General features: G+C 41.3%; 1 protein-coding gene and 1 long non-coding RNA gene across 30 annotated transcripts in view; one reads left to right on the top strand and one right to left on the bottom strand.

Annotated features, from left to right (window-relative positions):
• LOC126260919 (uncharacterized) overlaps positions 1-17,771 on the bottom strand; it is a 239,964-nt gene extending 222,193 nt beyond the window's left edge. For 20 of the 29 annotated variants that reach the window (XM_049958386.1, XM_049958388.1, XM_049958387.1 and 17 more), the window contains exons 1-13: positions 17,697-17,771; positions 17,557-17,620; positions 13,957-14,183; positions 13,619-13,873; positions 13,371-13,512; positions 11,309-11,541; positions 10,971-11,225; positions 10,723-10,864; positions 8,660-8,892; positions 8,322-8,576; positions 8,074-8,215; positions 5,412-5,644; positions 5,075-5,329 (exon numbers count right to left, since the gene is read on the bottom strand). In XM_049958386.1, the coding sequence (XP_049814343.1) occupies positions 5,075-5,329; positions 5,412-5,644; positions 8,074-8,215; positions 8,322-8,576; positions 8,660-8,892; positions 10,723-10,864; positions 10,971-11,225; positions 11,309-11,541; positions 13,371-13,512; positions 13,619-13,873; positions 13,957-14,183; positions 17,557-17,620; positions 17,697-17,756 (2,496 nt within the window). In that variant the 5' untranslated portion in view covers positions 17,757-17,771. The remainder of the gene's footprint in view (positions 1-5,074; positions 5,330-5,411; positions 5,645-8,073; positions 8,216-8,321; positions 8,577-8,659; positions 8,893-10,722; positions 10,865-10,970; positions 11,226-11,308; positions 11,542-13,370; positions 13,513-13,618; positions 13,874-13,956; positions 14,184-17,556; positions 17,621-17,696) is intronic. The other 9 variants (XM_049958385.1, XM_049958396.1, XM_049958400.1 and 6 more) reach the window with 9 other exon arrangements.
• Positions 5,252-8,779, top strand: LOC126260922 (uncharacterized). Its single transcript, XR_007546664.1, has 2 exons — positions 5,252-5,379; positions 8,628-8,779. It is a non-coding gene; the product is annotated as an uncharacterized LOC126260922 (long non-coding RNA).
• Positions 17,772-26,947: the final 9,176 nt, after the last annotated feature.

The raw sequence follows: 26,947 nt of genomic DNA on the forward strand, positions 1-26,947 counted from the left end.
TGCCTGCGCTCCACTATTTACAGCCGGAAGGAGGACGTTTTTTACCCTCTGTGGTAGCTTTTTGTTATTACTCCCGCAGTATATTGCAGCGTAACTTAGCGTGCTGGCCTCACTTCCCTTACTCAGCACTCTCCAGGCTTCGCTCGGCGCTCAGTCTGTGTGCATCCTTGCGTCAGCCGGTTGGTAGTCTGCTACTGTCAGCAAGGCTATCTGTGCCACGCTTACTTCGCAACACTTCGGTCGCCGGCGTGTCTGTGTTTTGCCATTCTCCGCTGCGTGAAGGCTGGGCAGCGACGACGAGGGAGAAATTGTAAAGAAAGTTCAATAAATAATTGTAAAACTCCACTCCGTCTCAGTCTTTGGCGCAGCCACTGTGTCTGCTGCTAACAAGTAGCAAACGGCCGTAACAAGAGGTGCAGAAGTCGTAACAAGTGGGCATCTGTCGTAACATAGCACATTTACAACAATTTTGTAAGGCCTGCGTGTTATAGGCAACTATTAACATCACCATTGTTTGCCTTGATGTTGTAACCTGTATGTGTCCTAAGGAATGTAACTAAATTTATATGTGTACATGTTATATAAGTGGAATCCAAGCCCACTTTTATAGTGTTTTCTGCCCTTCCTAGATCCGATGATGGCGGCTTTAATTTCGGCGAAACCGGTAATCATGGAATAAAAAGAATACCTGCGATCTTGCCTACCAGTTTATTGTTTTACAAGAATGAAAGTTTATTTATCAATATGAAGAATATCTCGAATTTCACTTATTTTGACAAACCAATATACTAGAAATTGAAGTTTTAATTACGTTAATTAATATCAGATTACTGAGTGCATGAGGCAAGTTTAGCCGCGAGAATGATCTGAAAGGAACATTCTGATTGCTCGTTTAGATCAACATCCAATCAGAATTAAACTGGTCCCGCGCGAATCTAGCGGAGTGGGCAGTGAGTAGAATAGTTCGAGAAAGTCGCTTGCTAACCTGCCTACAGAAAGCACTATGTTAGATACCTCCTTAAAAATACTCTGGAAAATGAAGAAATAGTGATTTAATTGCGGTTCGAATACCCCGTGACTCAAGCGACTGGAGTTAGGAACATTTTAATGAAAGTTTGGTGTTTCTAAATTAAATAGTTTGAAAGTTATGAGAGTGTGAACTTTCTGGCAGTAGTAACAATTCTGCGTGGCATGTTTCGTGCTCTACGGAATACTTTGGCGAGCACTTCTTTTGAAGAAGACCACTGAAACAACCGAATGTTTAATTCGCGAATAGTTGTGGGTCGGTACCTGGTAGAGGTGGGGGGAGGGGGGGGGGAGTTGGGTTGTTTGGGGGGGAGACACCAAACAGGTAGGTCATCAATCTCATTGCATTAGGGAAGGACGGGGAAGAAAGTCGGCCGCGCCCTTTCAGAGGAATCATCGCGGCATTTGCTTGGAGCGATTTAGGGAAATGACGGAAAACCTAAATCAGGATGGTCACACGCGTCCTCCGGAATGCGAGTCCAGTGTGCTAACCACTGAGCCACCTCGCTCGGTGTACCTGGTTGAACGTGAAAATCAGTCGGGTCGCACTTACAAAAATTCTGGCTGCTTTTCGAGTGAAACTATGTTGTACAGACAATGAACTTTGAATGATAGAGCATTACAATATTAAATACGGACTTGATAGCCATTTCATGTGTTTCCATATGAATAAAAAGCAGATTCAATCTATTTTAAATGCTTTCTACTAGTAGACAGCATCCTCCGAACGCCCGATTTTTTAAAACATGAACTTTCAGGAACTGACTTTCAACTTGAGTTACGCGTCCTCTGTGTGGTAGATATTAGGTAGTGGTTTCATCAACGTTACTTTACACTGCCTAGCACGCATCTGCTACTAAAGAGTGAAGGGTCGTCGAAAAGTAGCATATCGAGAGCTAGGTGGACTTTCGATAAGTGATAGAGAGAACGCAGACGACCGAGCGCACCCCGCCGCAGGTGGTCGAAGACAACGGGTTTTGGCCCTTACGGCTCCTCAGCGCCTTATTTGTTTTCTAGTCAAGTGACCTTGTTGGTAGATAGTACTACTGTTTAATAATTTCCGCAAACGCCAGTTTGTCTTTGGAGTCGGCTGTTTACTGTGCAGGAATCGGCTTTCCTGTGCAGTGTCCACATTAACTCTGTTGAGCCTGTATTAAGTACTATCAGAAAAGAATACAGTCTGGCATAATTACTTGCAATAGCAACCTCGCGTAGCCCCCCGCCCCGCTGTCCTGTAGTTCTTACGTCTACGTGTATGAATATGTTGTGTTGCATGCTACTGCGTGGAACAGCACTGAATTTAATCCGTCTCCGTACCCCATAAACTGATTTCCTTTTGTACGTAGGAGACCAAATACGGTAAAATTCATAACTGTTGTTAACTGAAAGAATCAGTGTTGTATAACTTCGTATAGAAGGCGGTGTCTTAGACCGATAAATGTAAATAATTATGGAGAACCACCTTTTGATTGCCTCTCCATTTCCCTAATAATTACAGATTCTGTTGAACCCAGTTGCAAATATCAATTTGAAATATGAAGTAAAAGATTGCGAGAAGAATGATTAAAGCTTTAAAGGAACAGCAGCAAATGATAACTCATATATGCTCATGATAAAACAAAAGGTGGCCGCCCTCTGTGCTGATCGTGCTGTTTCGAGGTACGACTAGCGCCATCGGTTGATTGTTAAACTTAGATTGCAGGTTCCTCGTGGAGCAAGTAAATTTGTAGTCATAGTCGAGTTGTGGTTGTTAATTAAAGCCACTGTACCAACAACCCCAGCATGCAATAAAAGGTTTAAGACATGCATAGGAATTACGAGACAGTAGAAAAAGGCATAAGCACAGGTTAGATAGGCATGACTACACAGCAAAAATCGCAGAGTAACAGAGTGTTTGGAATTCCTGTACCAGAGCTACATTCTCTCCCACATTTACTGCACCCAAAGTGTTCCGTATCACTGATTACAGAAGTATGTGGAATTGAGGAGCTGTCCGAACACTGTACGCTGTTCATTTTACCTCCCTACGCACAGTCATCGTCTTAGCTGGACTGCTGATAGTTCTCTGGAACGTACGTATGGGTCTTTCTACTGATTTAATGTGATTTTTTACAACCACCGTACGCAATCCTAGATGGTTGTTGTCCATCAGTGCATTACGTTTCCTCAGTCTTCATATAGCTGTGACGGTTCCTTCGCGATTCTGCGTCACGGTAACATCACCAACAGTCGACTTGTACAGCTATAGAAGGCTTGAAATGTCCATTTTGTTCACATAATGAGCAGATTTATATATGAGTGTTGCCCGTATGGGAATAAAAGTTTGCAATAGAAATGCCATTCGTCGTACTAAAATTCTACGTATTCACGAACAGATTCCAATCTTCAAAAAGTTACACTTTTCGTCTTCATAGGGGTCAAACTTCTCACCGACTCTTCCACGGCGCTGCATGACTAGCACCTCGGGGCAGACTGGATACAGGGGAGTGTTAGACTTACATGCGACATTCAGAGTGTTGAGTTGCCAGCACTAGAATATCCATTGCAAACAATATTTGTGAGAAGCCTCCGTAGAGATTGTAGGAAAAGTAGCGCCTAGTATGTACTCTGTGCAGTAATGAGTCATGCAGGCATGAGTGCTAGCCACTGTGTTCTCATAGGCTGCCTCCTCTGACGTAAGCATACGTCTTTGACCACTTCTTATTTAATTTATTTCTCTCAGGTTACTGGTCTTTACTTTTAGCACTGTATTGAACAATTTTTTTCATTCACGATGTGTGCCATTTTATTTTAGAGCCTATTCGTTGTGACAAGTTGGGGAGTAGTTTGTATTCGTTTGAAATGTTTTGCTCTTCAGAGACTGACTTTGGTATGTGGTAATTTTCTCCTACGGTTATGTTATGCGGTAAGTAAGTAGTAGTTTTAAGAACTTTGTTTTTATCTATATGTTTTTCAGCTGATAATTCTGTGGTGATAGGTTGTCAGTAAGTGATACGTTCGTAGACCCACGCTTCTCCCATGGCTATGTTATGCTTTAAGTTCGTAGTAGTTTTAAGAACTTTGTTTTGATCTCTGTGTTTCTCAGATGATGATTCTGTGGTGATAGGTTGTCAGTCAATGATGAGACGTTCCTAGACCCGTGTTATGAAAATCGTACATGCTGAACCCACATGCAAGAACCATCAGAAGTACCACTCTATATCATAGACATGAGTTCGCATGTATGTACCAGTTATGTTGTTGTGTGTGACAAATATAATCACCAGTACATATTGAGTGAGATTTCATTCGTGGAGCATGTGCCTATAGATTGTATTGCTATGTCTGTATTAAACTCTGTTCTTTAGTGTGACCGAGTGACTACTATATCTTTCTGAAGTCATGTGCGAAGATTTCTCAGCTATCTATTGATTTAAACTGCAAAGCGTCGTAGGGATAGTAAATGATGAATACCGAATCATGTGAAGAATCATAGGTTTTCATCGATCCGCGTGCATAAACAAAAGATTTTTGAATTGTGTAAACGTAGATCATTTTAGGTTATTAGCAAATGGGAATCAATTTTTGTAGGAGTGTAGCCCTCATATTACCAGAGGTACGGCTTAGAAAAGACATCACTCTTCAGAAAACTGAAACCAGTAATATTCAGTTGTAATACCTCTGAGATTCTGATGTACTGGATTTAGGAACAGCCAATTCAAATACATTTACTTTCAGATAATTGATTTATTTTTAGACAGTTCTTTGAGTGCACGGCTTCAAAGCAGATATTATGATTTACTTATGAGGATGCATCTAGAATGGTGCAACACGCCCTCACTGAGCCCAGCCGAAGAGATTGCGGATGAAGTCCATGATGGCGTCCACATCGATACCGGCGTCCCTCAGCATCTGGATCAAGTTCTGCACAGCGTCCAGCTCCAAAACGCGCAACACCAGTTGCTGGAAACGTCATATTTCTGGTTAGAGGTCAAGTATGGAGGTAACATAAAAGAAAAATGTTGGACACTCGTAGCCATTCAACAGCTATGAAAGGATAACTACTTACGTGGAACTCGTCCGAGCTGAGCCTGTTGATGAGTTCAGCAAAGTCAGGGCTGCTCTGCAGCTTCTCGTTGTAGAGAGCCTTCAGCTCGTCGACTGGGAGGATGGCGAGGATCTCATCGAGCATGGACTTGAGGCTCCTGCTGCTCCTCCTCATTCGGCTGGCGGGTTTCGAAATCTGAGGAATGCCCAGGAAGTCGTGGATCGTGTTGAGGAAGCCGTAGGGGTCAAGTCCTGAGGACTCGAGGAAGTTGAGCAGCTGCGGAAAAAATGGAGAAGTGAGAACCTGCGTGATGTAACATCTCATAGGTGTATGACGTGTCTAACGGAGCGTTGCTTACATCGTACAGCTCGGGCTGCTGGTCGACGTAGACGACGATGCTCTCGAACTCGTCAGACATGAGGTACTGGAGGGCGGCCTGCACCTCAGCGTCGTTGGCGACGTAGTTGAGGACGATGTTGACGATTTCGTCGACGGGGATGAGGGCCAGGAAGTCGTTCAGGTCATCTTGGAGGTTGCGGCTGGATTTTTTTGCTGGGAAACGCTGGATCATCTTTGCACCACGGAATGGCTCTGAAAATGGTATTTCGCTTATCAGTCCACCTTCTCTGCACTTTTGGGAAAGTTATGTTAAAAATTGCGTTACAACTGACAAACTGTTGTGGGTCATTCCGTAACTTATCACTATTAGTGTGAAATGTCGGACAATATATCAGTGCTGAGCGAGTAAACCATGTGTCCTTGTTTCTTTCCTAGAAGAATGTTACGTAATTTTTATACATATTAGTTATTTATTAGGAAGACGTAAAATTATTGTTTACGAATTGTAGAGTTCCACTTATTTTTATAATTTTCGCGGAAAACTCGCTAATAATGTCCATAATATAAACATTATATTGAGTTTTGTGACTTTTGGGGAAGATGGAGTCTGCCTTTACCGTTATCTTTCGCATAGTGGCTGAGGTACTGAACTCGCATTAGAGAGAAGAGCTATTGCTTCTCGGGCCTAGCCACCTACAGTTAGTTTTTCCGTCAGTTACATAACTTGTTTAATGCGATTCCTTTGCTCATATATTTGAAAACGACGCTGACATCATTGTCCTTGGTGAGATTTCACTGTAAACGTAAGAGTTTTGTCGGTGTTACGTTACACGCTAAATTTGTACCACTTCATCTTCTTATTGATCCTCTTGATGAATGCACTGGGTACACTGTGTATAGAATTGTGATTCACGTCAGTGAGGAAAAGTAAACTCAAGGCTATAACTGTGATTCAGACGTATCTCTTCACAACAGGTTACTGTTTTTTATTTATGTATTTGCGCACCTTTTATATTCCCCACGATGGAAGCTTGCTACTTCGGGACATTTTAACGTTCTTCAAACTTGATTGAAGTAGATTAAATGGCTCTGAGCACTATGGGACTTAACATCTATGGGCATCAGTCCTCTAGAACTTAGAACTACTTAAACCTAACTAACCTAAGGACATCACACAACACCCAGTCATCACGAGGCGAAGTAGATTAAATCATTAGGTTAATTTTTGTTACTGTAGAATAATGGCAATGGGATTAGTGGTGTGATAGTGTGATGTTAGTGCTTTCTGGTCTGTGGAGGTGATGGCTGTGGGGAGTTGTGCTTATTACAGTACTTGTGGATAGTGTAAATTCTTAGAACTGGGGGCAGTATTAAAGGAAAAATGTTTGAATTACACATTGGAAAGAAATGATTCGAATAAATGCGGATGGATAGCACAGCAGCCAAGCAAAAAGCATAAGGCCCGGAACAGTCGTCGTCGGTGAAAATACTTGGGACCCTTATGGGTTGTACGAAGGCTAGATCGTGTGGGTGATTTCATGCTGGGGGAAGGGTAGACAATTAAGGTTACGCTAGGTAAGGATGTGGAAAGTTTGGTGGGAAGTGTTGATAGGGGCACAGCTCAAAGCAAACATTGTCGAGGATGGGGGCTACAGTATGTTGTTGCACTTCCAGTTTATTGGAAATGTAGAAATGGTGATGGTGTTTTGTTTCAGAATGTGTGTAAATCATACTAGCCGGTAAAGCATATGAGAGAGAGAAGGTAGTGATATACTTCTAGTTCCATGATTATGAGTTTTTAGTAAAACGTCGGAAAAGAGGACGTCTATACAAATTGTGCATAGCGAGGACTGTTGGAGGACGCACATTATGAATGGTTGATGGATTGGTGATGTAAGCTCCTAGTCTAACCAGTTAGCAGTTATCTCAGTAGTGCGCTTTCTTTTCTGTGGTTAGCAGCTGGTCGTTATTAGAGTTTGGTAATTAAATTCCAGGGTATTTTAGCTTTTAGTTGTTGGAAGAATTGTGAACTGAATAGTAGAGATCTCAGGAACACTATTTCTAGGTGGTTTTCCCAATAACTGCTGTGGGAAAATGTTACTGCATTCGAGAGTTCATAATGTTATTGCGAGACTCCACGAAGGTTGCCTAGTTACGTGGAACTCGCCTGAACTGAGCCTACATTGCAGAAACGATTCGCCAAAACATGTTACTTCACCTGAACTTAGAATCTATTTGGGAACTGGTCTTATGGACACTTACGTCTGCCCAGGGCCCAGCTACCAGACAAAAATGACATTCGTTGGTAGAAAATATTTCCCGCCTTAGCAATCAGGCTTTACCACTTCACATGTAAATCTGAAGACAGAAACGGGCTAACACCGTCATTCTGTGTGGATTATTGGGGAACATATCCTTGCACATAGCTTCCTATGATGATTGGTTCATAATCTCGCAAAGAAATCTTGAAGTAGACAAGCTGAAATTATAAAAAATTTCATGACTCCACATTCCCTCTGTAGGAGTACCAGAAACTTTACGACATGTTTCTCACAGTTAGAACCGCAAAATTACGCCATGCGATGTGGAGCACAATGGGCAAAAGAATATATGGCAGATGCGAATATAAACTTAAAATAACAAGCCCCATAGAAAGATGATACTAAAGAAAACATTCTTACTCAGTTTCAAGGAGCCGGAATCAGCCCAGCCAAAGAGATTGCGGATGAAGTCCATGATGGCGTCCACATCGATACCGGCGTCCCTCAGCATCTGGATCAAGTTCTGCACAGCGTCCAGCTCCAAAACGCGCAACACCAGTTGCTGGAAACGTCATATTTCTGGTTAGAGGTCAAGTATGGAGGTAACATAAAAGAAAAATGTTGGACACTCGTAGCCATTCAACAGCTATGAAAGGATAACTACTTACGTGGAACTCGTCCGAGCTGAGCCTGTTGATGAGTTCAGCAAAGTCAGGGCTGCTCTGCAGCTTCTCGTTGTAGAGAGCCTTCAGCTCGTCGACTGGGAGGATGGCGAGGATCTCATCGAGCATGGACTTGAGGCTCCTGCTGCTCCTCCTCATTCGGCTGGCGGGTTTCGAAATCTGAGGAATGCCCAGGAAGTCGTGGATCGTGTTGAGGAAGCCGTAGGGGTCAAGGCCTGAGGACTCGAGGAAGTTGAGCAGCTGCGGAAAAAAATGGAGAAGTGAGAACCTGAGTGATGTAACATCTCATAGGTGTATGAAGTGTCTAATGGAGCGTTGCTTACATCGTACAGCTCGGGCTGCTGGTCGACGTAGACGACGATGCTCTCGAACTCGTCAGACATGAGGTACTGGAGGGCGGCCTGCACCTCAGCGTCGTTGGCGACGTAGTTGAGGACGATGTTGACGATTTCGTCGACGGGGATGAGGGCCAGGAAGTCGTTCAGGTCATCTTGGAGGTTGCGGCTGGATTTTTTTGCTGGGAAACGTTGCATCATCTTTGCACCTCGGATCGGCTCTGAAAATGAGATGTCGCATATCAGTGCATCTTTTTTGCTCTTTTACAAAATTCTGTTGAATGTCTCATTACAGTTGCACAGATTGTTGTGGTTCATTGCATAACTATTTAATGATAGTGTAAAACGTTGGACAGTTTAGTCAGTGCTGAGCAAGTGAACAATGTGTCTTTGGTTTTTCCTAGAAGTTGTGTAATATCGTGCACACACTTTTTCCTTTTTGTAGGATGTAGAAGAATTGTTTCCAGATCACAGGGTTTTAAGCAGTTTTATAATTTTTCTGCAAAATTCACAAATAATGTTCCATAATATATTCATTGTATACTGTCGTATGCCTTTTGGGGAAGATGGAGTTCTCTCGTTAGCATTATGATTCGCATAGTGGCTGAAGTACTGAACCTGCACTAGATAGAACAGCCCCTCTTTCTCGTGCCTATCCACCCACATTGAGTTATTCTGTCAGTTACATAACTTGTTCAATGCGATTTCTGGATTCATTTACTAGAAACCTACAATGACACACTTCACCTTGCTGAGTATTTATTGGGCATTAATTAAACTCGTCTATGAGACGTAAGACCTTAATCGTCTACCACGTCTCCTTATTATTTTCATGTTGTTCTTGTTGCTAACAGCACTGGGTGCAAGTACAAGCACAGAACTGTGATTCGAGTCTGTACAGAAGCACTAATGCCAAGATTGTAAATGTTTTTAACGTGTTATTATTTTGTATTTTTTTAGTTTAGTGTCATTTATATCCCCTATTTTTGAATGTGCTGTTCCCAAACATTCAAACGCTCTGTAGACTAACATTCAAATACTCTGTAGACTTGTTATTTGAAATACCAGAACAATTTTTATGACTGTAAAATAATGTCAATGATGCCGTATTGTGATATTTATGATATTAGTTATTTGTGATGGACGCTATCGTTGTGGGGATTTGGGGTTATTACAGTGCTGATGAGCTGGGTATGATTTGGAGAATGGAGACAATACTATAGGAGGAGTGTTTCATGTATGTAATGAAAAGAAATAATTCGAGTAAGTGCGAGGTACTTGTGAGGAGGATAGGACAGAAGACAGGGAGGAAAGGTATTGACGTTGGAAGTATTTTCCGGTGAAAATCCTTGGGTGCGTTATGGATGGTATGAAGGGCAGATTATAAGGGTGGTTTCGTGCTGCAGGCAGGGGAGTCGTCTAAAATTACACTTGGAAACTATATTTAATGTTTGGTGATGAAGGTAGGAAATGTTGACAGTGATACAGCTGCAAGCAATCGTTACCGAAGATGGGTCTTGGGTTTACTGGAAATGTAGAAATTCGTGTAAACCTTACGAGCCAGGAAAGGATAACAGAGGGAGAGCAGAGTGAAAAACAGAAACGAGGTGTCCTATATGTTTGTCCATGATTTGCTGATTTTAGTATAACGTTGGAGAAGGTCCATGCAAAATGAGGATAGGGTTGGGTCAGATGATGATAGGTAGGTCGGGTTGACTCTTTTGTGATGTAAGCTCCAAGTGCGACCAGTTGTAAATTTACTCCACTGACGGCTTTATTTTGTATATTTGATGATGGCCTCATATTGTCTCAAAGAAATTTTAAAGTAGAGGAGATATGTCGGCAAGCTGAGGTAGTAAAAAATTTCACGGCTCACCGTTTCCTTTAGAGGAATACGAGAAAACATTACGAGATACTTGGCCTCAACTAGTACTGTATAATTACGCCACACAATATGGAGCACAATGGGCAAAAGAATATGTGGCACATGCGAATATAAACTTAAAATAACAAGCCCCATAGAAAGATGATACTAAAGAAAACATTCTTACTCAGTTTCAAGGAGCCGGAATCAGCCCAGCCAAAGAGATTGCGGATGAAGTCCATGATGGCGTCCACATCGATACCGGCGTCCCTCAGCATCTGGATCAAGTTCTGCACAGCGTCCAGCTCCAAAACGCGCAACACCAGTTGCTGGAAACGTCATATTTCTGGTTAGAGGTCAAGTATGGAGGTAACATAAAAGAAAAATGTTGGACGCTCGTAGCCATTCAACAGCTATGAAAGGATAACTACTTACGTGGAACTCGTCCGAGCTGAGCCTGTTGATGAGTTCAGCAAAGTCAGGGCTGCTCTGCAGCTTCTCGTTGTAGAGAGCCTTCAGCTCGTCGACTGGGAGGATGGCGAGGATCTCATCGAGCATGGACTTGAGGCTCCTGCTGCTCCTCCTCATTCGGCTGGCGGGTTTCGAAATCTGAGGAATGCCCAGGAAGTCGTGGATGGTGTTGAGGAAGCCGTAGGGGTCAAGGCCTGAGGACTCGAGGAAGTTGAGCAGCTGCGGAAAAAAATGGAGCAGTGAGAACCTGCGTGATGTAACATCTCATAGGTGTATGAAGTGTCTAATGGAGCGTTGCTTACATCGTACAGCTCGGGCTGCTGGTCGACGTAGACGACGATGCTCTCGAACTCGTCAGACATGAGGTACTGGAGGGCGGCCTGCACCTCAGCGTCGTTGGCGACGTAGTTGAGGACGATGTTGACGATTTCGTCGACGGGGATGAGGGCCAGGAAGTCGTTCAGGTCATCTTGGAGGTTGCGGCTGGATTTTTTTGCTGGGAAACGTTGCATCATCTTTGCACCTCGGATCGGCTCTGAAAATGAGATGTCGCGTATCAGTGCATCTATTTTGCTCTTTTACAAAATTCTGTTGAATGTCTCATTACAGTTGCACAGATTGTTGTGGTTCATTGTATAACTATTTAATGATAGTGTAAAACGATGGACGGTTTAGTCAGTGCTGAGCAAGTGAACAATGTGTCTTTGGTTTTTCCTAGAAGTTGTGTAATAGCGTGCACACACTTTTTCCTTTTTGTAGGATGTAGAAGAATTGTTTCCAGATCACAGGGTTTTAAGCAGTTTTATAATTTTTCTGCAAAATTCACAAATAATGTTCCATAATATATTCATTGTATACTGTCGTATGCCTTTTGGGGAAGATGGAGTTCTCTCGTTAGCATTATGATTCGCATAGTGGCTGAAGTACTGAACCTGCACTAGATAGAACAGCCCCTCTTTCTCGTGCCTATCCACCCACATTGAGTTATTCTGTCAGTTACATAACTTGTTCAATGCGATTTCTGGATTCATTTACTAGAAACCTACAATGACACACTTCACCTTGCTGAGTATTTATTGGGCATTAATTAAACTCGTCTATGAGACGTAAGACCTTAATCGTCTACCACGTCTCCTTATTATTTTCATGTTGTTCTTGTTGCTAACAGCACTGGGTGCAAGTACAAGCACAGAACTGTGATTCGAGTCTGTACAGAAGCACTGATGCCAAGATTGTAAATGTTTTTAACGTGTTATTATTTTGTATTTTTTTAGTTTAGTGTCATTTATATCCCCTATTTTTGAATGGGCTGTTCCCAAACATTCAAACGCTCTGTAGACTAACATTCAAATACTCTGTAGACTTGTTATTTGAAATACCAGAACAATTTTTATGACTGTAAAATAATGTCAATGATGCCGTATTGTGATATTTATGATATTAGTTATTTGTGATGGACGCTATCGTTGTGGGGATTTGGGGTTATTACAGTGCTGATGAGCTGGGTATGATTTGGAGAATGGAGACAATACTATAGGAGGAGTGTTTCATGTATGTAATGAAAAGAAATAATTCGAGTAAGTGCGAGGTACTTGTGAGGAGGATAGGACAGAAGACAGGGAGGAAAGGTATTGACGTTGGAAGTATTTTCCGGTGAAAATCCTTGGGTGCGTTATGGATGGTATGAAGGGCAGATTATAAGGGTGGTTTCGTGCTGCAGGCAGGGGAGTCGTCTAAAATTACACTTGGAAACTATATTTAATGTTTGGTGATGAAGGTAGGAAATGTTGACAGTGATACAGCTGCAAGCAATCGTACCGAAGATGGGTCTTGGGTTTACTGGAAATGTAGAAATTCGTGTAAACCTTACGAGCCAGGAAAGGATAACAGAGGGAGAGCAGAGTGAAAAACAGAAACGAGGTGTCCTATATGTTTGTCCATGATTTGCTGATTTTAGTATAACGTTGGAGAAGGTCCATGCAAAATGAGGATAGGGTTGGGTCAGATGATGATAGGTAGGTCGGGTTGACTCTTTTGTGATGTAAGCTCCAAGTGCGACCAGTTGTAAATTTACTCCACTGACGGCTTTATTTTGTATATTTGATGATGGCCTCATATTGTCTCAAAGAAATTTTAAAGTAGAGGAGATATGTCGGCAAGCTGAGGTAGTAAAAAATTTCACGGCTCACCGTTTCCTTTAGAGGAATACGAGAAAACATTACGAGATACTTGGCCTCAACTAGTACTGTATAATTACGCCACACAATATGGAGCACAATGGGCAAAAGAATATGTGGCACATGCGAATATAAACTTAAAATAACAAGCCCCATAGAAAGATGATACTAAAGAAAACATTCTTACTCAGTTTCAAGGAGCCGGAATCAGCCCAGCCAAAGAGATTGCGGATGAAGTCCATGATGGCGTCCACATCGATACCGGCGTCCCTCAGCATCTGGATCAAGTTCTGCACAGCGTCCAGCTCCAAAACGCGCAACACCAGTTGCTGGAAACGTCATATTTCTGGTTAGAGGTCAAGTATGGAGGTAACATAAAAGAAAAATGTTGGACGCTCGTAGCCATTCAACAGCTATGAAAGGATAACTACTTACGTGGAACTCGTCCGAGCTGAGCCTGTTGATGAGTTCAGCAAAGTCAGGGCTGCTCTGCAGCTTCTCGTTGTAGAGAGCCTTCAGCTCGTCGACAGGGAGGATGGCGAGGATCTCATCGAGCATGGACTTGAGGCTCCTGCTGCTCCTCCTCATTCGGCTGGCGGGTTTCGAAATCTGAGGAATGCCCAGGAAGTCGTGGATGGTGTTGAGGAAGCCGTAGGGGTCAAGGCCTGAGGACTCGAGGAAGTTGAGCAGCTGCGGAAAAAAATGGAGAAGTGAGAACCTGAGTGATGTAACATCTCATAGGTGTATGAAGTGTCTAATGGAGCGTTGCTTACATCGTACAGCTCGGGCTGCTGGTCGACGTAGACGACGATGCTCTCGAACTCGTCAGACATGAGGTACTGGAGGGCGGCCTGCACCTCAGCGTCGTTGGCGACGTAGTTGAGGACGATGTTGACGATTTCGTCGACGGGGATGAGGGCCAGGAAGTCGTTCAGGTCATCTTGGAGGTTGCGGCTGGATCGCTGGGCCGGGAACCGCTGGACTGTCTCATGCTTGGGCGCTGTGTAATTTTAATATAGGCGTTAGCGAACTTCTGCTTACTGAATGGACGTGTTACGTAAATAATTCTAAGTGGATCTTCGCTTGTTTTCGGTAGACACTGAAATTTTGTTTTCGTTTTATGTAAGAGAGTAACCAGAATCCTTAAATATGTAATGAGATTACTAGGTCTTACCTCAGTGTTGATTATTCATTCAAAAAGAATACACCACGTTTTAATTAGTGACTGTTACTTGGCAAGAAAAAGCAGCAATATAGCTCAACGGTTACTGATGGCTAGTTAGGTTCGGGTTTGTTTGTTTGGGGGGAGGAGGCCAAACAGCGAGGTCATCGGTCTCGTTGGAGTATTGAAGCATGGGGAAGGATGTCGGCCGTGCCCTTTCAAAGGAACCATCCCAGCATTTGTCAAGAGCGATTTAGGGAAATCACGGAAAACCTAAATCAGGATGGCCGGGTGCGGGTTTGAACCGTCGTCCTCCCGAATGCCAATCCAGTGTGCTAACCACTGCGCCACCTCGCTCGGTACTGCTGGCTAGTCTTGGGAGTTATTAGCGTTAGGTGTTCATTAAAAACTATCTGCTTGCGTAGCTCAGTGATCAGCCTCTGGCTGATACGTGTAGGACCCAGGTTAGATCCCCGGTACTGCCGGAGATTCTTCCTTATTGGAAGGACTTGGAAAGGGTTTCCTAGCATCGTTATACCAATTAAGGAGCTATTTGAGTGATAAGGAACGTTCCCAAAGTCAGAAGGCGAAAAGGTTGGAAGAGTCGCCTGATGACCCCACGCCCCTCCTCATCGGAATCACTGACGCCACTGGCAGAGGATGACACTGCGGTCGGTCGGTTCGAACTGCCCTATTACTGTCAGAAAACGGAGCTTTCCTTTGCTTTGCTTTAAAATTATGTATGCAGAATATACACTCCTGGAAATGGAAAAAAGAACACATTGACACCGGTGTGTCGGACCCACCATACTTGCTCCGGACACTGCGAGAGGGCTGTACAAGCAATGATCACACGCACGGCACAGCGGACACACCAGGAACCGCGGTGGCGGCCGTCGAATGGCGCTAGCTGCGCAGCATTTGTGCACCGCCGCCGTCAGTGTCAGCCAGTTTGCCGTGGCATACGGAGCTCCATCGCAGTCTTTAACACTGGTAGCATGCCGCGACAGCGTGGACGTGAACCGTATGTGCAGTTGACGGACTTTGAGCGAGGGCGTATAGTGGGCATGTGGGAGGCCGGGTGGACGTACCGCCGAATTGCTCAACACGTGGGGCGTGAGGTCTCCACAGTACATCGATGTTGTCGCCAGTGGTCGGCGGAAGGTGCACGTGCCCGTCGACCTGGGACCGGACCACAGCGACGCACGGATGCACGCCAAGACCGTAGGATCCTACGCAGTGCCGTAGGGGACCGCACCGCCACTTCCCAGCAAATTAGGGACACTGTTGCTCCTGGGGTATCGGCGAGGACCATTCGCAACCGTCTCCATGAAGCTGGGCTAAGGTCCCGCACACCGTTAGGCCGTCTTCCGCTCACGCCCCAACATCGTGCAGCCCGCCTCCAGTGGTGTCGCGACAGGCGTGAATGGAGGGACGAATGGAGACGTGTCGTCTTCAGCGATGAGAGTCGCTTCTGCCTTGGTGCCAATGATGGTCGTATGCGTGTTTGGCGCCGTGCAGGTGAGCGCCACAATCAGGACTGCATACGACCGAGGCACACAGGGCCAACACCAGGCATCATGGTGTGGGGAGCGATCTCCTACACTGGCCGTACACCACTGGTGATCGTCGAGGGGACACTGAATAGTGCACGGTACATCCAAACCGTCATCGAACCCATCGTTCTACCATTCCTAGACCGGCAAGGGAACTTGCTGTTCCAACAGGGCAATGCACGTCCGCATGTATCCCGTGCCACGCAACGTGCTCTAGAAGGTGTAAGTCAACTACCCTGGCCAGCAAGATCTCCGGATCTGTCCCCCATTGAGCATGTTTGGGACTGGATGAAGCGTCGTCTCACGCGGTCTGCACGTCCAGCACGAACGCTGGTCCAACTGAGGCGCCAGGTGGAAATGGCATGGCAAGCCGTTCCACAGGACTACATCCAGCATCTCTACGATCGTCTCCATGGGAGAATAGCAGCCTGCATTGCTGCGAAAGGTGGATATACACTGTACTAGTGCCGACATTGTGCATGCTCTGTTGCCTGTGTCTATGTGCCTGTGGTTCTGTCAGTGTGATCATGTGATGTATCTGACCCCAGGAATGTGTCAATAAAGTTTCCCCTTCCTGGGACAATGAATTCACGGTGTTCTTATTTCAATTTCCAGGGGTGTAGTATTTTATCGACGCCATAGGTGTACTTTTAAGTCGCTAATGCCTGTAGGAGGACATATTACTTTTTACCCAGGTAGATTTAATGGCAGTACGCGATTCATTTGATAAAATCTGTCGAAATAATGTCTACTCAGGCAGTCTCAAAAATTCTTCTGCTGGGTGTAAACCATCCTTGCTTAAATCAGTGTGTCCGATAACTATTTGCTTCACTGAAGCGCAATAAATTATGTGGTATTTCTCTGCGAATAGCTTACATTTTTGTGAGGTACACCAGCATCTGGTAGCTTCACGGAACGAAGTTGGTCATATGGAAGACTTCTGTGCACGTCATTATGGAAGCATAGCTCATATAACTGAAAATCTATTATATGTGTGGGGTTCTGTTCTTTCAGACATGTCCGAAGGAATAGACACCATTTTGATATTGGAGCCACCGTTAATCAACTGACAAAGGAATTAAAGGCATGGGCATATATTTATATCAACTGGCAAGCTGAAAATTTGTGTCCCCCTCTGATTGTAGCCCGTGTCTCCAGCCTATTAGGCAGATACGTTGACCACTGAACCATCTGTACACAGGGCTCGCCGCAGCTGCACCGGCTACCCTAGCAAGACCACGTCAGACCCAAATTCTCAACTGATACCTCACACTTCTGGTGCAGCGCTCCTGCTTATGAGCCTCATTACGCGCAGCATCTCGCTTGCGTGCAACTGCACTGAAGGAATAGTTGAGAATCTGGGTCCGGTGGGAGGCACACTAAGGTAGTCGGTGCAGTTGAGCTGACTACTGTATCCGGAGGGCGTGGTGGTCAGCGCATGTAATGAGCAGAAAACACAAATTTCCAGTTTGTCCCGTTGATAAAAATCAATGCCCACTGGCAGCTGACGTCTTTAATACCTTTCCGTCTTGAAAATATGTTGTCCAGCACATGTATGGTACGATTACGTCGTCAATTAAGCTTAAATAATTTGTCTTAGAACCAAACGTTAATGGTTATTTTGGCCTCTAAGAGTACGATTTGATGACACTTACCCTTGGGCACCGCTGCGCCGCAGGCGATGCCAATGACAACAGCGAACAGCAGGAAGAAGCGCATCTGCACAAGAAGGCGATGTCTTAGGGTAGAGGTAGTGCTAGCTAGTCTAGTATACTGCAGAGCGGAGAGGACTTACCTTGCCGGCTGTGGACCACAATGTGATGCGGCAGGCTTCGACGTGTGCGTATTTACGCATTTCTTTATCAGCTCTTCACTGCGTTTATCGAGTGCGGTTTTTTCCGCTCGCGACCAGAATGACCTTCATCCTCGGTAACAGCAAGTCCTCTCTGCGTCTGTGCATTACCTGAAAAATTCACTTCAGTTGTCCAGAAGAGAGCAGACCGTGCGTATCGCATCGTATACCGGCAGTGATTATCGCGTGACGTTAACCGACTTGTAGGAATGCAACAGGTTTCGTTTCTAGCTTTCGATATGATTTCTACGTATTAACTCATCCATGACAACGGAAGAAACTACGATGAAGGGTTTCTCATGTGTAGTTTTCGTCGTGTCTGAGTCTGTCGCCTACCGTTCAACGTCAGAAAAGTAGCTAACAAACTTGTTCAACTTTGTAATTCGAGTTGTTAATACGGAGCGAACGCATTTCGCTCACTCCATTGTTCTAAGGTAACTTGTTCGCAGAGTGCTTTATGCTCTCTGTTTAACCCCAGTTGTGATAGAATCAGTAATGTGGCTTGAGCACTTTAGTTGTGTGTTCTTGTACAGTGCTACCATGTAAATGTCACTAACCTCATTATCTACAGAAGTTCGTGGCATAAATGTGCTGGTGTTTCTTGTAGTACTGAGGATAGCAAAACTGTTTTGAGTATGATTCTAAAATAATTTGACATAGAATCTGTAACATACGTGGCCTGCAGAGGTGACAGGTGAAAACCGCTGTTACCATTGTAGGACCGATGTAGAGGAGTCTCATCAGTTGCATATGACACGTTTCTTTCCTTTCTTTCACAATGTGCCTTTTTTTTCAAGATCCGCTCTGGCTTGGTACTCGTCACTCCTTCATATGTTATTGTTGTGATTCTGTGCCGGGATGCCCTCCATGTCACTAAAACAGTGCGATAATATCAGAATTCCTTGCAAGCCGTTTCTCTGCGTGTAGTAAAAATTTAGTTCTGAGCGTTTTGTGTGTTTTAACTGATTCTGTATCGGTTTTCCGAAGCGGAAATACACAAATACGGTAAATTTGCCTGGAGAGGTTTGGAAAAACCCATGTAATTAGCACTCACGTTGATCGATGGAATACAGATGGGCCTACTTTTCGTTAATCTAAGGCACAGGCTGATTTACGATCTGGTTCAGCTCTCTGTGACGTAGAATAACGCTTAACGATTTACTAACGTGTTCTACGATGTGTTAACATCTGCGGCAGTTAATTATCAGATTTATCCTAACGATAAGTCGGACAGGTTACTTTGTTTAACGGCTGAAAGCGGTATCAATAACTTCGGGATCTTCTCCTTTCGTAAAGGGAAAGAACTTGTTTACGTTGGAAATATCTGTAGAAAAGTCGGCGACAGATGCATAATTACGCAAGCGAAGTTCCATCAAAGGCTTAAACTGATTCGCGTGTAAATTCTAAGTCACAGCAAAGGGAAAGTGAGAGATTATATCTTGTCAACTGTCTCACCGCTTCGTGGGCTGTCTGAGATGAAGCCAGTACAACAGGATTGCGGAATCAGCTGACATGGCATGAGGACTACAGAACTTAACATTATATAAAATATTGTTTTTCGATGCGCACTTTGTATTACTTTTCAGGGCCAGAAAACTGTTTTTAGCGAAAAACAGTATTTAGTAACCAATTCCCTGGATGTGTCTTGATCTGTAATTGTGTGATCAAAGTACTCAGCTTAAATTATATGTGCTGATGGCACAACAGTATCTGTGGCAGACCTGAAATTCAGTTCGAAATTTTAGAAAATAACAAGTGAAAATGGGAGCCTATAGTTCACGAAAAACAGATCGCTCCTTAATCGTAATGAAACATAGTGTACACAGTGTTCAAAACAGAACTTTCGTAAAAGATGTGTCCTTAGAATTGTGTACATAACTTTCAAGAGATGCTTTTTTTCTGTTTTCGAGTATTTCCCAGTTGAGGTTTCTCGGTCTCCCATTTGTCAGACATAATTCAGAGCATTATCGCTGCTTTTCTTTTGTCTACCTGATACGTCCCCTGTTAGTCCAACTTGATATGGATACGACGCACCTGAGCAATGTCTTAGTACGGATAATAAATACAATAGTTCTATAAGACTCTCTTCCGTACACCAACAGCTGTTTTCCAATCTCTGACAGAACCCTGGGTTTGCTGCACCTTATACCAAACGAATGTGCTCATTACAATCCATATAGTGACAAATTATCACTCTCAGTCATTTGCGTGATATGACTAACTCCAGTTTTGATTCATTGATTGCATACTCGAAGACTGCTACATGTCATAAGCACACAATATGGCGTTTCTGCAGACTAAGAGCCCTTAGCCTTTTACATTTGAGTTGATATTTTGCTGAACTCTGGCTGATTGTCACCTTAGTTTTTATCAGATAATACTTCCTGATATGCAACTGCATCGTCTGCGAAATGTTTGAGATTGCAGCAAATACTACCCGCTTAATAACTGCTATGCAACAGGATGAATGCCGTACAGGGGAGACATTTTACGCGGAAAGCGCTTGCCGGGTGTTCGCGGGTAAGTACGATACTGCGGTGCCTGTGTTATTCCGAATTGTGATGCAAGCAACCTTGCATTGCAGTTCGGGATAACACAGACTGCAATATCGTGTCGTAGCTTGCCTTTATGTCCTGCTGAATATATTTTCCTAATTTTTTCTTAGTTAGGCCTCAGTCTGGCAGTAAACCGAAAGTTTTTCGACAATTAACAAACAACGAACCTGTAAACAACTTATTCATACAGATACCTCTTTTCACTGTTCAGACGTTATATGTGAATAGCGTTCTGGATTTTACATGTCCAGTGTTTCCGGAATAGTTTCACTGTTCTGTACGTAAGGTCTCTTTGTGTCACACAGTGTTTGTTTCTGAACTTAGATGTTTTAGAATCCTACTGCAGATGCTGCTGAGTGATCCCTCCGTGGATCCGTTCTACTGGCATTGTTCGTAGATGGATTTTACCTGTACTCTTTCTCAGGCGCTGGAAGCAGTTCTCTGCCCAAAGGATCCCTGGTTATCACTCTTGCGGATGAAACTAATTTACTTGCAAAATGCATATAGAAAACCACAAGGATTTGGTCGTGATCTGAGTCATTCTTGAGTTTTAGCAAGTTCAGCTAATTTAACATGGTGATCATTGATTATTAGATGGATTTCTGAGAATGCCTTGAGTGTAGTTCCTCGGCAAGTCTTGTCTCGTCTACTGCGTATGAAGCTGTACTCGTAGTTTTCCCTGTCTACTGTGAGACACTATTTGTCAGTGTTTTTAAGGCTGTGCTTCATAGCAGAAAATTGCATTATCTTCAAAAGATCCGAGGTTACTGTTAACATCGTCTTTCCTCTCGATGACTCTCCACCCAAGATAAAATGCTGAATCTTCCCTACCAAGAAATCTTGAATCTATTTCCAAGTGGAGTTTGAGCTCTGCATGACAACACAACGCCACAGCTATGTTAATTAAAGTAGTTCTCATTGTGAATCAACATAGGTATTAATAGTTAATTACATCAAACTACAGTCAGCTTGATGTGAAGCACCCACCTAAATAATGTACTGTACAAATCTTAAATGATAAATAACTAATACTGACAATAAAAATTAAAAACCAAATAATGAAAAGTGTTAATCAGGAAGTATAATATATGAACGCATAGAGTTCTAAAAAGACAGATGATGGGTAAGTATTTACGATTCAACATTGGATTTAAAACTGGGATTACATCTACATCTATATTATTACTTTTCAGTTCACACTTCAGTGCCCAAATAACAGGAAGATTCTGTTTATCATACATTTTATTTGTAACTTCCTTTCTACATCACAAGAAATTTTTCAACTGAAATATTTCACCTGCTACCAACTACTGTAATTTTTATACTAGTAATCTGATTTATTAATAGATTTGTAGTAATTGTTTCCAATAGTCATGGCCTTCCACTATGTATAGTGACAATAAATACTAATAATTCAGTTAATTGGAAACAAAAACCATTTCTCTTGAAACATTACATTATAATCCAGATATTTATAATTCTTATATTCTGATGGATTACATATTTTTAAGATTATTGGTGGTAGTCAAAATTACTGAAGTAAGTCAAAAAATAATTAAAATCATACAAATGACTGGATCTTACAGTTAAAACATTGTTTGTCTGAAATAACCCTTTAATTGATACATTAAGAAAAACAAATATTCGATTTTAATGAAATTTCTGCCTGTTATCAAAATTGTAACTGGACTTCATTATACCTCAGCTGCTGAAATGCCATTTAGTCCATAAGATGTATCTTTTGCTTTGTAAACAATAGAGAAATTATGTCAACATTTGATGCTAGTAGAGCATCTACAGGGTGTATTTGTATTTGTTACACACACACACACACAAATATATATATATATATATATATATATATATATATATATATATATATATATATATATATATATATATATATATATAAACACACTTGAATAAATGGTGCTGTAATTTTAGTTTTAATTCTAGTTACTACATTAATAGGAAATGTCCTACTTTGAGCGCAGCTCACTTTTTGAGTTGCAATAGTTATTATTATTTAGAAGTAGATCGTGTTCACTGGGTCTGAAGGGTACATTTTGCACAACACTATATTAAAAGCTATTTTCTACATTTTATTATACGTTAACATGTGTTAATGCATCTGCAGGTGCAATACATCTGTTTTTCGGCCTTGAAAGTGTCTGCTTCTTTTATGAATTTTAATTTCCAGACTTTTATTAGAAGTCAACATTTTTCTCTACTTATGTTGGTGTATATATGGCTGTGGCAATTCTTATGTCTTCTGCAGTGTACGTATTTTGCATTATCTTACTCCAAAAGGCTACCCTCTTTTCTGTTTGAATATATTTAGATTACATTCTCACCACGCTAAATTAATTAATATATCATTGTATGTTTCTTGGCTCAATAAAGTCTCAGTACATACATCAAGTGATCTTCTGCTTTTTTTATCGTACGGGTGTATTACAATGGTTGTGTAAAGTCTCAGATGAACAAATTGAAGCTACAGTCCAAATTCAGGATGTTGACTCCAAGGGAACAAATGTTATGTACAGTCAATTAGCTCACTGATATAATATTAATTTTTTCCTTCCATATTCTTGAAGGACATCATTATATCTCAGCTGTCACATATGTTCTATACATAGAAAACTGCAGGTAGCAGTGTTGTCAAGAATTTCGTATCTCCACAGACGATAACATGCTACTGGCTGCAACATGCTACTCAGGTTTTCAGAGACCTGGAATGAAAACAAAACAACAAACAGCTCTAAAACAATGATATACTATCCGACTACTCAATTGTTATAATAATATAGCTTATTCTTTTAAATTAAAGGTACAGGCCTTGTGTATGCATGTAGGAGTTAGTCTTCTTCACAATAAGATCTAAAACAATGATATAATATCCGACTACTCCATTGTTATAATAATATAGCTTATTCTTTTAAATTAAAGGTACAGGCCTTGTGTATGCATGTAGGAGATAGTCTTCTTCACAATAAGATCATCCATCATGTGATCTAACATTAAGTACATATTAGAAAATCATTATTAGTGTAACAAGTTCATGAAGTTCTTAGTGCTACACCATAGTTTCTAAGTTCAGTGTCCTTAAAGCTTCAGGCAAGTGCTCCATTTTGATTTATGTTAAGTGGCTTATGACAAAGAATCATACATCAAGGTACTGTCATAGAAGCTTGAATATTTGCTTTTTTAACCCAGATCCCTAGAATCATTTAAAAATATTTAGTTAGTTTACTCAGATATTTATCGTTCACATTTTCTTCTTGATATCTTAAAAAATATTTCCACTGACCATCGAAAAATCACACATGATGCTGTCCTTCTCAATATGCTTTAATACAAGACAGTAAAATGTAAGACTTAACCTCCTCCTACATAAGAAAAAATAGGGTCACAGAGATGATCTTTAACTGAAATTACTTTAAATCGAAATTACTTTAATGTTAAACAATTTTAATTAATTTATTTTCCGCCACATTTTCTGTAGAAGTGACGGTTTCGAAAACTTGTTATGCCCTGGCTACATTTCGAGAATTAAAACTCTGGTCACAGTAATTTACTGTATTCTGGAAAATGAGAAAGGAGAGAAGGAGGGTTGGTAATTAGAACCTAAAAAATAGTTAATAGATGAAAAAGACATACCCTCCACACCCCTTTTCTCACTTAGGACCTCACCTGTAAAGAGTCTCAACAGTGGCATAGAAGACAGACGTTTTATGCAACATATACAGAATGATGACCACAGACCTTTCCTTTCACAGCCATGAAAAGTGATTCCACATCCCTAACTATGAATCTTCACTATGGACAACTGTTTCGTCTTCCTACTTCAAAAAGCTACAAGTAATCCATTCAGACCATCTCAAAATTGGAAGATACGACAGCAGGCTTATCTCCTCAAACTGAGTAAAACAGGTACTACACAGTGTGAGTTATTACATTAAGCCATTACACATTAAATTATAATCCCCTATTCTGTATAAAACGTTGAAAGCCCACAAAATGTATAAGCCCACTGAAAGTTTGAAGGTCTCAGATTTATATTCAAGTAACATAGCCTCTTAAGAAACCTAATTCACAGTCACAAATCGCTGACAATGTGGATCAGTACATGATGTATGTCTATTTATATTACTATGCAGATTAGAATTAATTTACTCTATAAAATTTAACTGAGCTAAGCAAAACAAATAATAAATGTAGATATATCCTGATTCCGTTTGTTGAAGAAATAAAGCATGTTGTACTAAATTTAGATTACTATTTAATACAATTACATTAACATACATAATCAAGATATATTGACTTGACACAACTATTTTTCATAGTAAGTGAAGTGTTTCACAAATAATAAATATCTTGAAACATTTCCTGGATTCAGTTTCCACTACATCTACTTTGTTACAGCTTATCTCATTTAAGCAGATATTACTAATGATTAACATTTACTGGACTCAATTTCCACTACATCTACTTTGTTACAGCTTATTTCATTTAAATAGAAATGATTAATAATAAACAATTAATAGATAAACGAATAATGAGAGGAATAGGTGGTATGTAAACATTGCATATCCATGATCAGTTAAATAAAAGAAATTACATTATTATCAAATCTACTTCAATTAAAAATTTGACCAGCAAATTTAATGTAAACAAAATTTTGTCCTCCTTCTCTTTGTCAAACACTGCACCATGACCTGAAATATTTTATAATTATAAATTAATTAAATCACAATTTTAAAAAATATTTCCGATTATGGTGATACAAACATAAAGGATAATGTCAGTCACTTACTGTCTAGTTTACTATTATTGAAGTTTCGCAGACTCATAATAAATCCCACAATAACTTCATATACCACCTTGTCAATTTGTACTTTATCCTAAAAAATTACAAGTAACTATTCAGTCAAAAAATAGGTCATCAATACTACAAAACAGATGATGGAGTGAAATGTGTTAGAACTGAATGATCTGTTCATTTTGAAATAAATTAATAATTAAGTGGAATTCTAAAACACAATATTATTTAAACTGAAACGACCTGTTAGATTGAAGCTGTGTGCAAGACTGAGACTAGAGGCTGGAACATGACTTTTGTTGGTAATGAAATTACCAATTGAACTATCCTGCCACAACTCATATAATTATAACTGTTGTCATACTAATAGGACTGAAGATATCAGTTGGTATCGGAAAGTTCCTACAGTATATTAATTCAAATTATTATGTCATGCCTACAGCTTCTTGTGCAGCACCACTTTCAGACATGTTCATTTTGTAGCGAACACACTGATACCAACGTTCATGCTACTTCTGAAATGCATTATGGAAGTCTGCTCTTTTATGTTCAGTACCCTCTGAAATACCACTTTATCAAATCTTCATCTCTTCAGTTAGATTTTAACCTTGGAAGATGGACGAAGTTACACACAGCTACACTGGTGACTACAATGAATGAGGAATCGACATTTACATGACTATTCTCCAAGAATACTTACTTGACACAGGGTTCAGCGAACCACTTTCACACTATTTCGCTATGTTTCCACTCTTGAACAGTGTGTGGGTAGAAAGAACACTTAAATTTTACTGTGTGAGCTCAGATTTGTCGTATTTTATTACGATGATCATTTCTACCTATATAGGTGGCTGTCAACACAATACTTTTGCATTCAGAGGAGAAAATTAGAGATTTAAGATTTCGTGACAAGACGTCGTTACAACGAAAATGCCTTCCTTTTAATGATTGATTTGCATAGCATATCCATGACACTCTCTCCCCTATTTTCTGATGATACAGAAGGAGCTGCTGTCCTTTGAGCTTTTTCATATCCTGCGTTAATTCAACTTGGTAAGTATCCTATGCCACATAGCAGTACTCTGGCAGAGAATAGACAACTCTCATTTTGTTTCAGTAAAAAAAAAATCATGTGTAATGAAGACTGACTCTGGTCATGCATTGTCATGAAGGAGTATACAGTCATCTGTACGCTATTTTTGAGGACATATTAGTCTTACGTCCTCCCTCAAATGTCTTATAATATTGCAATGGAAAATTCTTCCGTAAGTGCTACCTAGGAATAGAAGGTATCGATAGAGATACTCAGACCCTCCAGATTGTAGTGTCAGCTGTAGGAAACATTACATTAATTGCTATACAGAAAAGAATGATCACAAATGAGGCGTTTCTATTCAGAGTTGATATATACGGTTCAACGCTATGACTATACAAACTGAACACAGATACTCAACTGATTTTTCGATACCAGTGAGGTAGATTTTTGTAGCAGGATTAACTCTGCAAATAAAGATTTGACGTCTTTTAGAGAATTATGGCAGTGCGACCAATTGTATCATTACAGGATGGGTTGACATCACCGATTGAGCAACTTTCATGGTCGCAAGATACTTGCACTATTGTTAACCACTATAATCATAGGTTATGCTTTTAGGTGCATACTAGTTATCAGTTACACATACTTAACGTTATTCAACTGAAACTGTGTTACTCTACCAATTATTATATTAATTTTCATTGCCTCACTTCGAGAAAAATTAATTTAATACATCACTCTTCAATAAGTTATTACATAAATACCAATCGGTCAAGAATAG

The sequence above is a fragment of the Schistocerca nitens genome, chromosome 5, assembly GCF_023898315.1.
Source record: "Schistocerca nitens isolate TAMUIC-IGC-003100 chromosome 5, iqSchNite1.1, whole genome shotgun sequence".
In the NCBI taxonomy this organism is placed as follows: Eukaryota; Metazoa; Arthropoda; class Insecta; order Orthoptera; family Acrididae; genus Schistocerca; species Schistocerca nitens.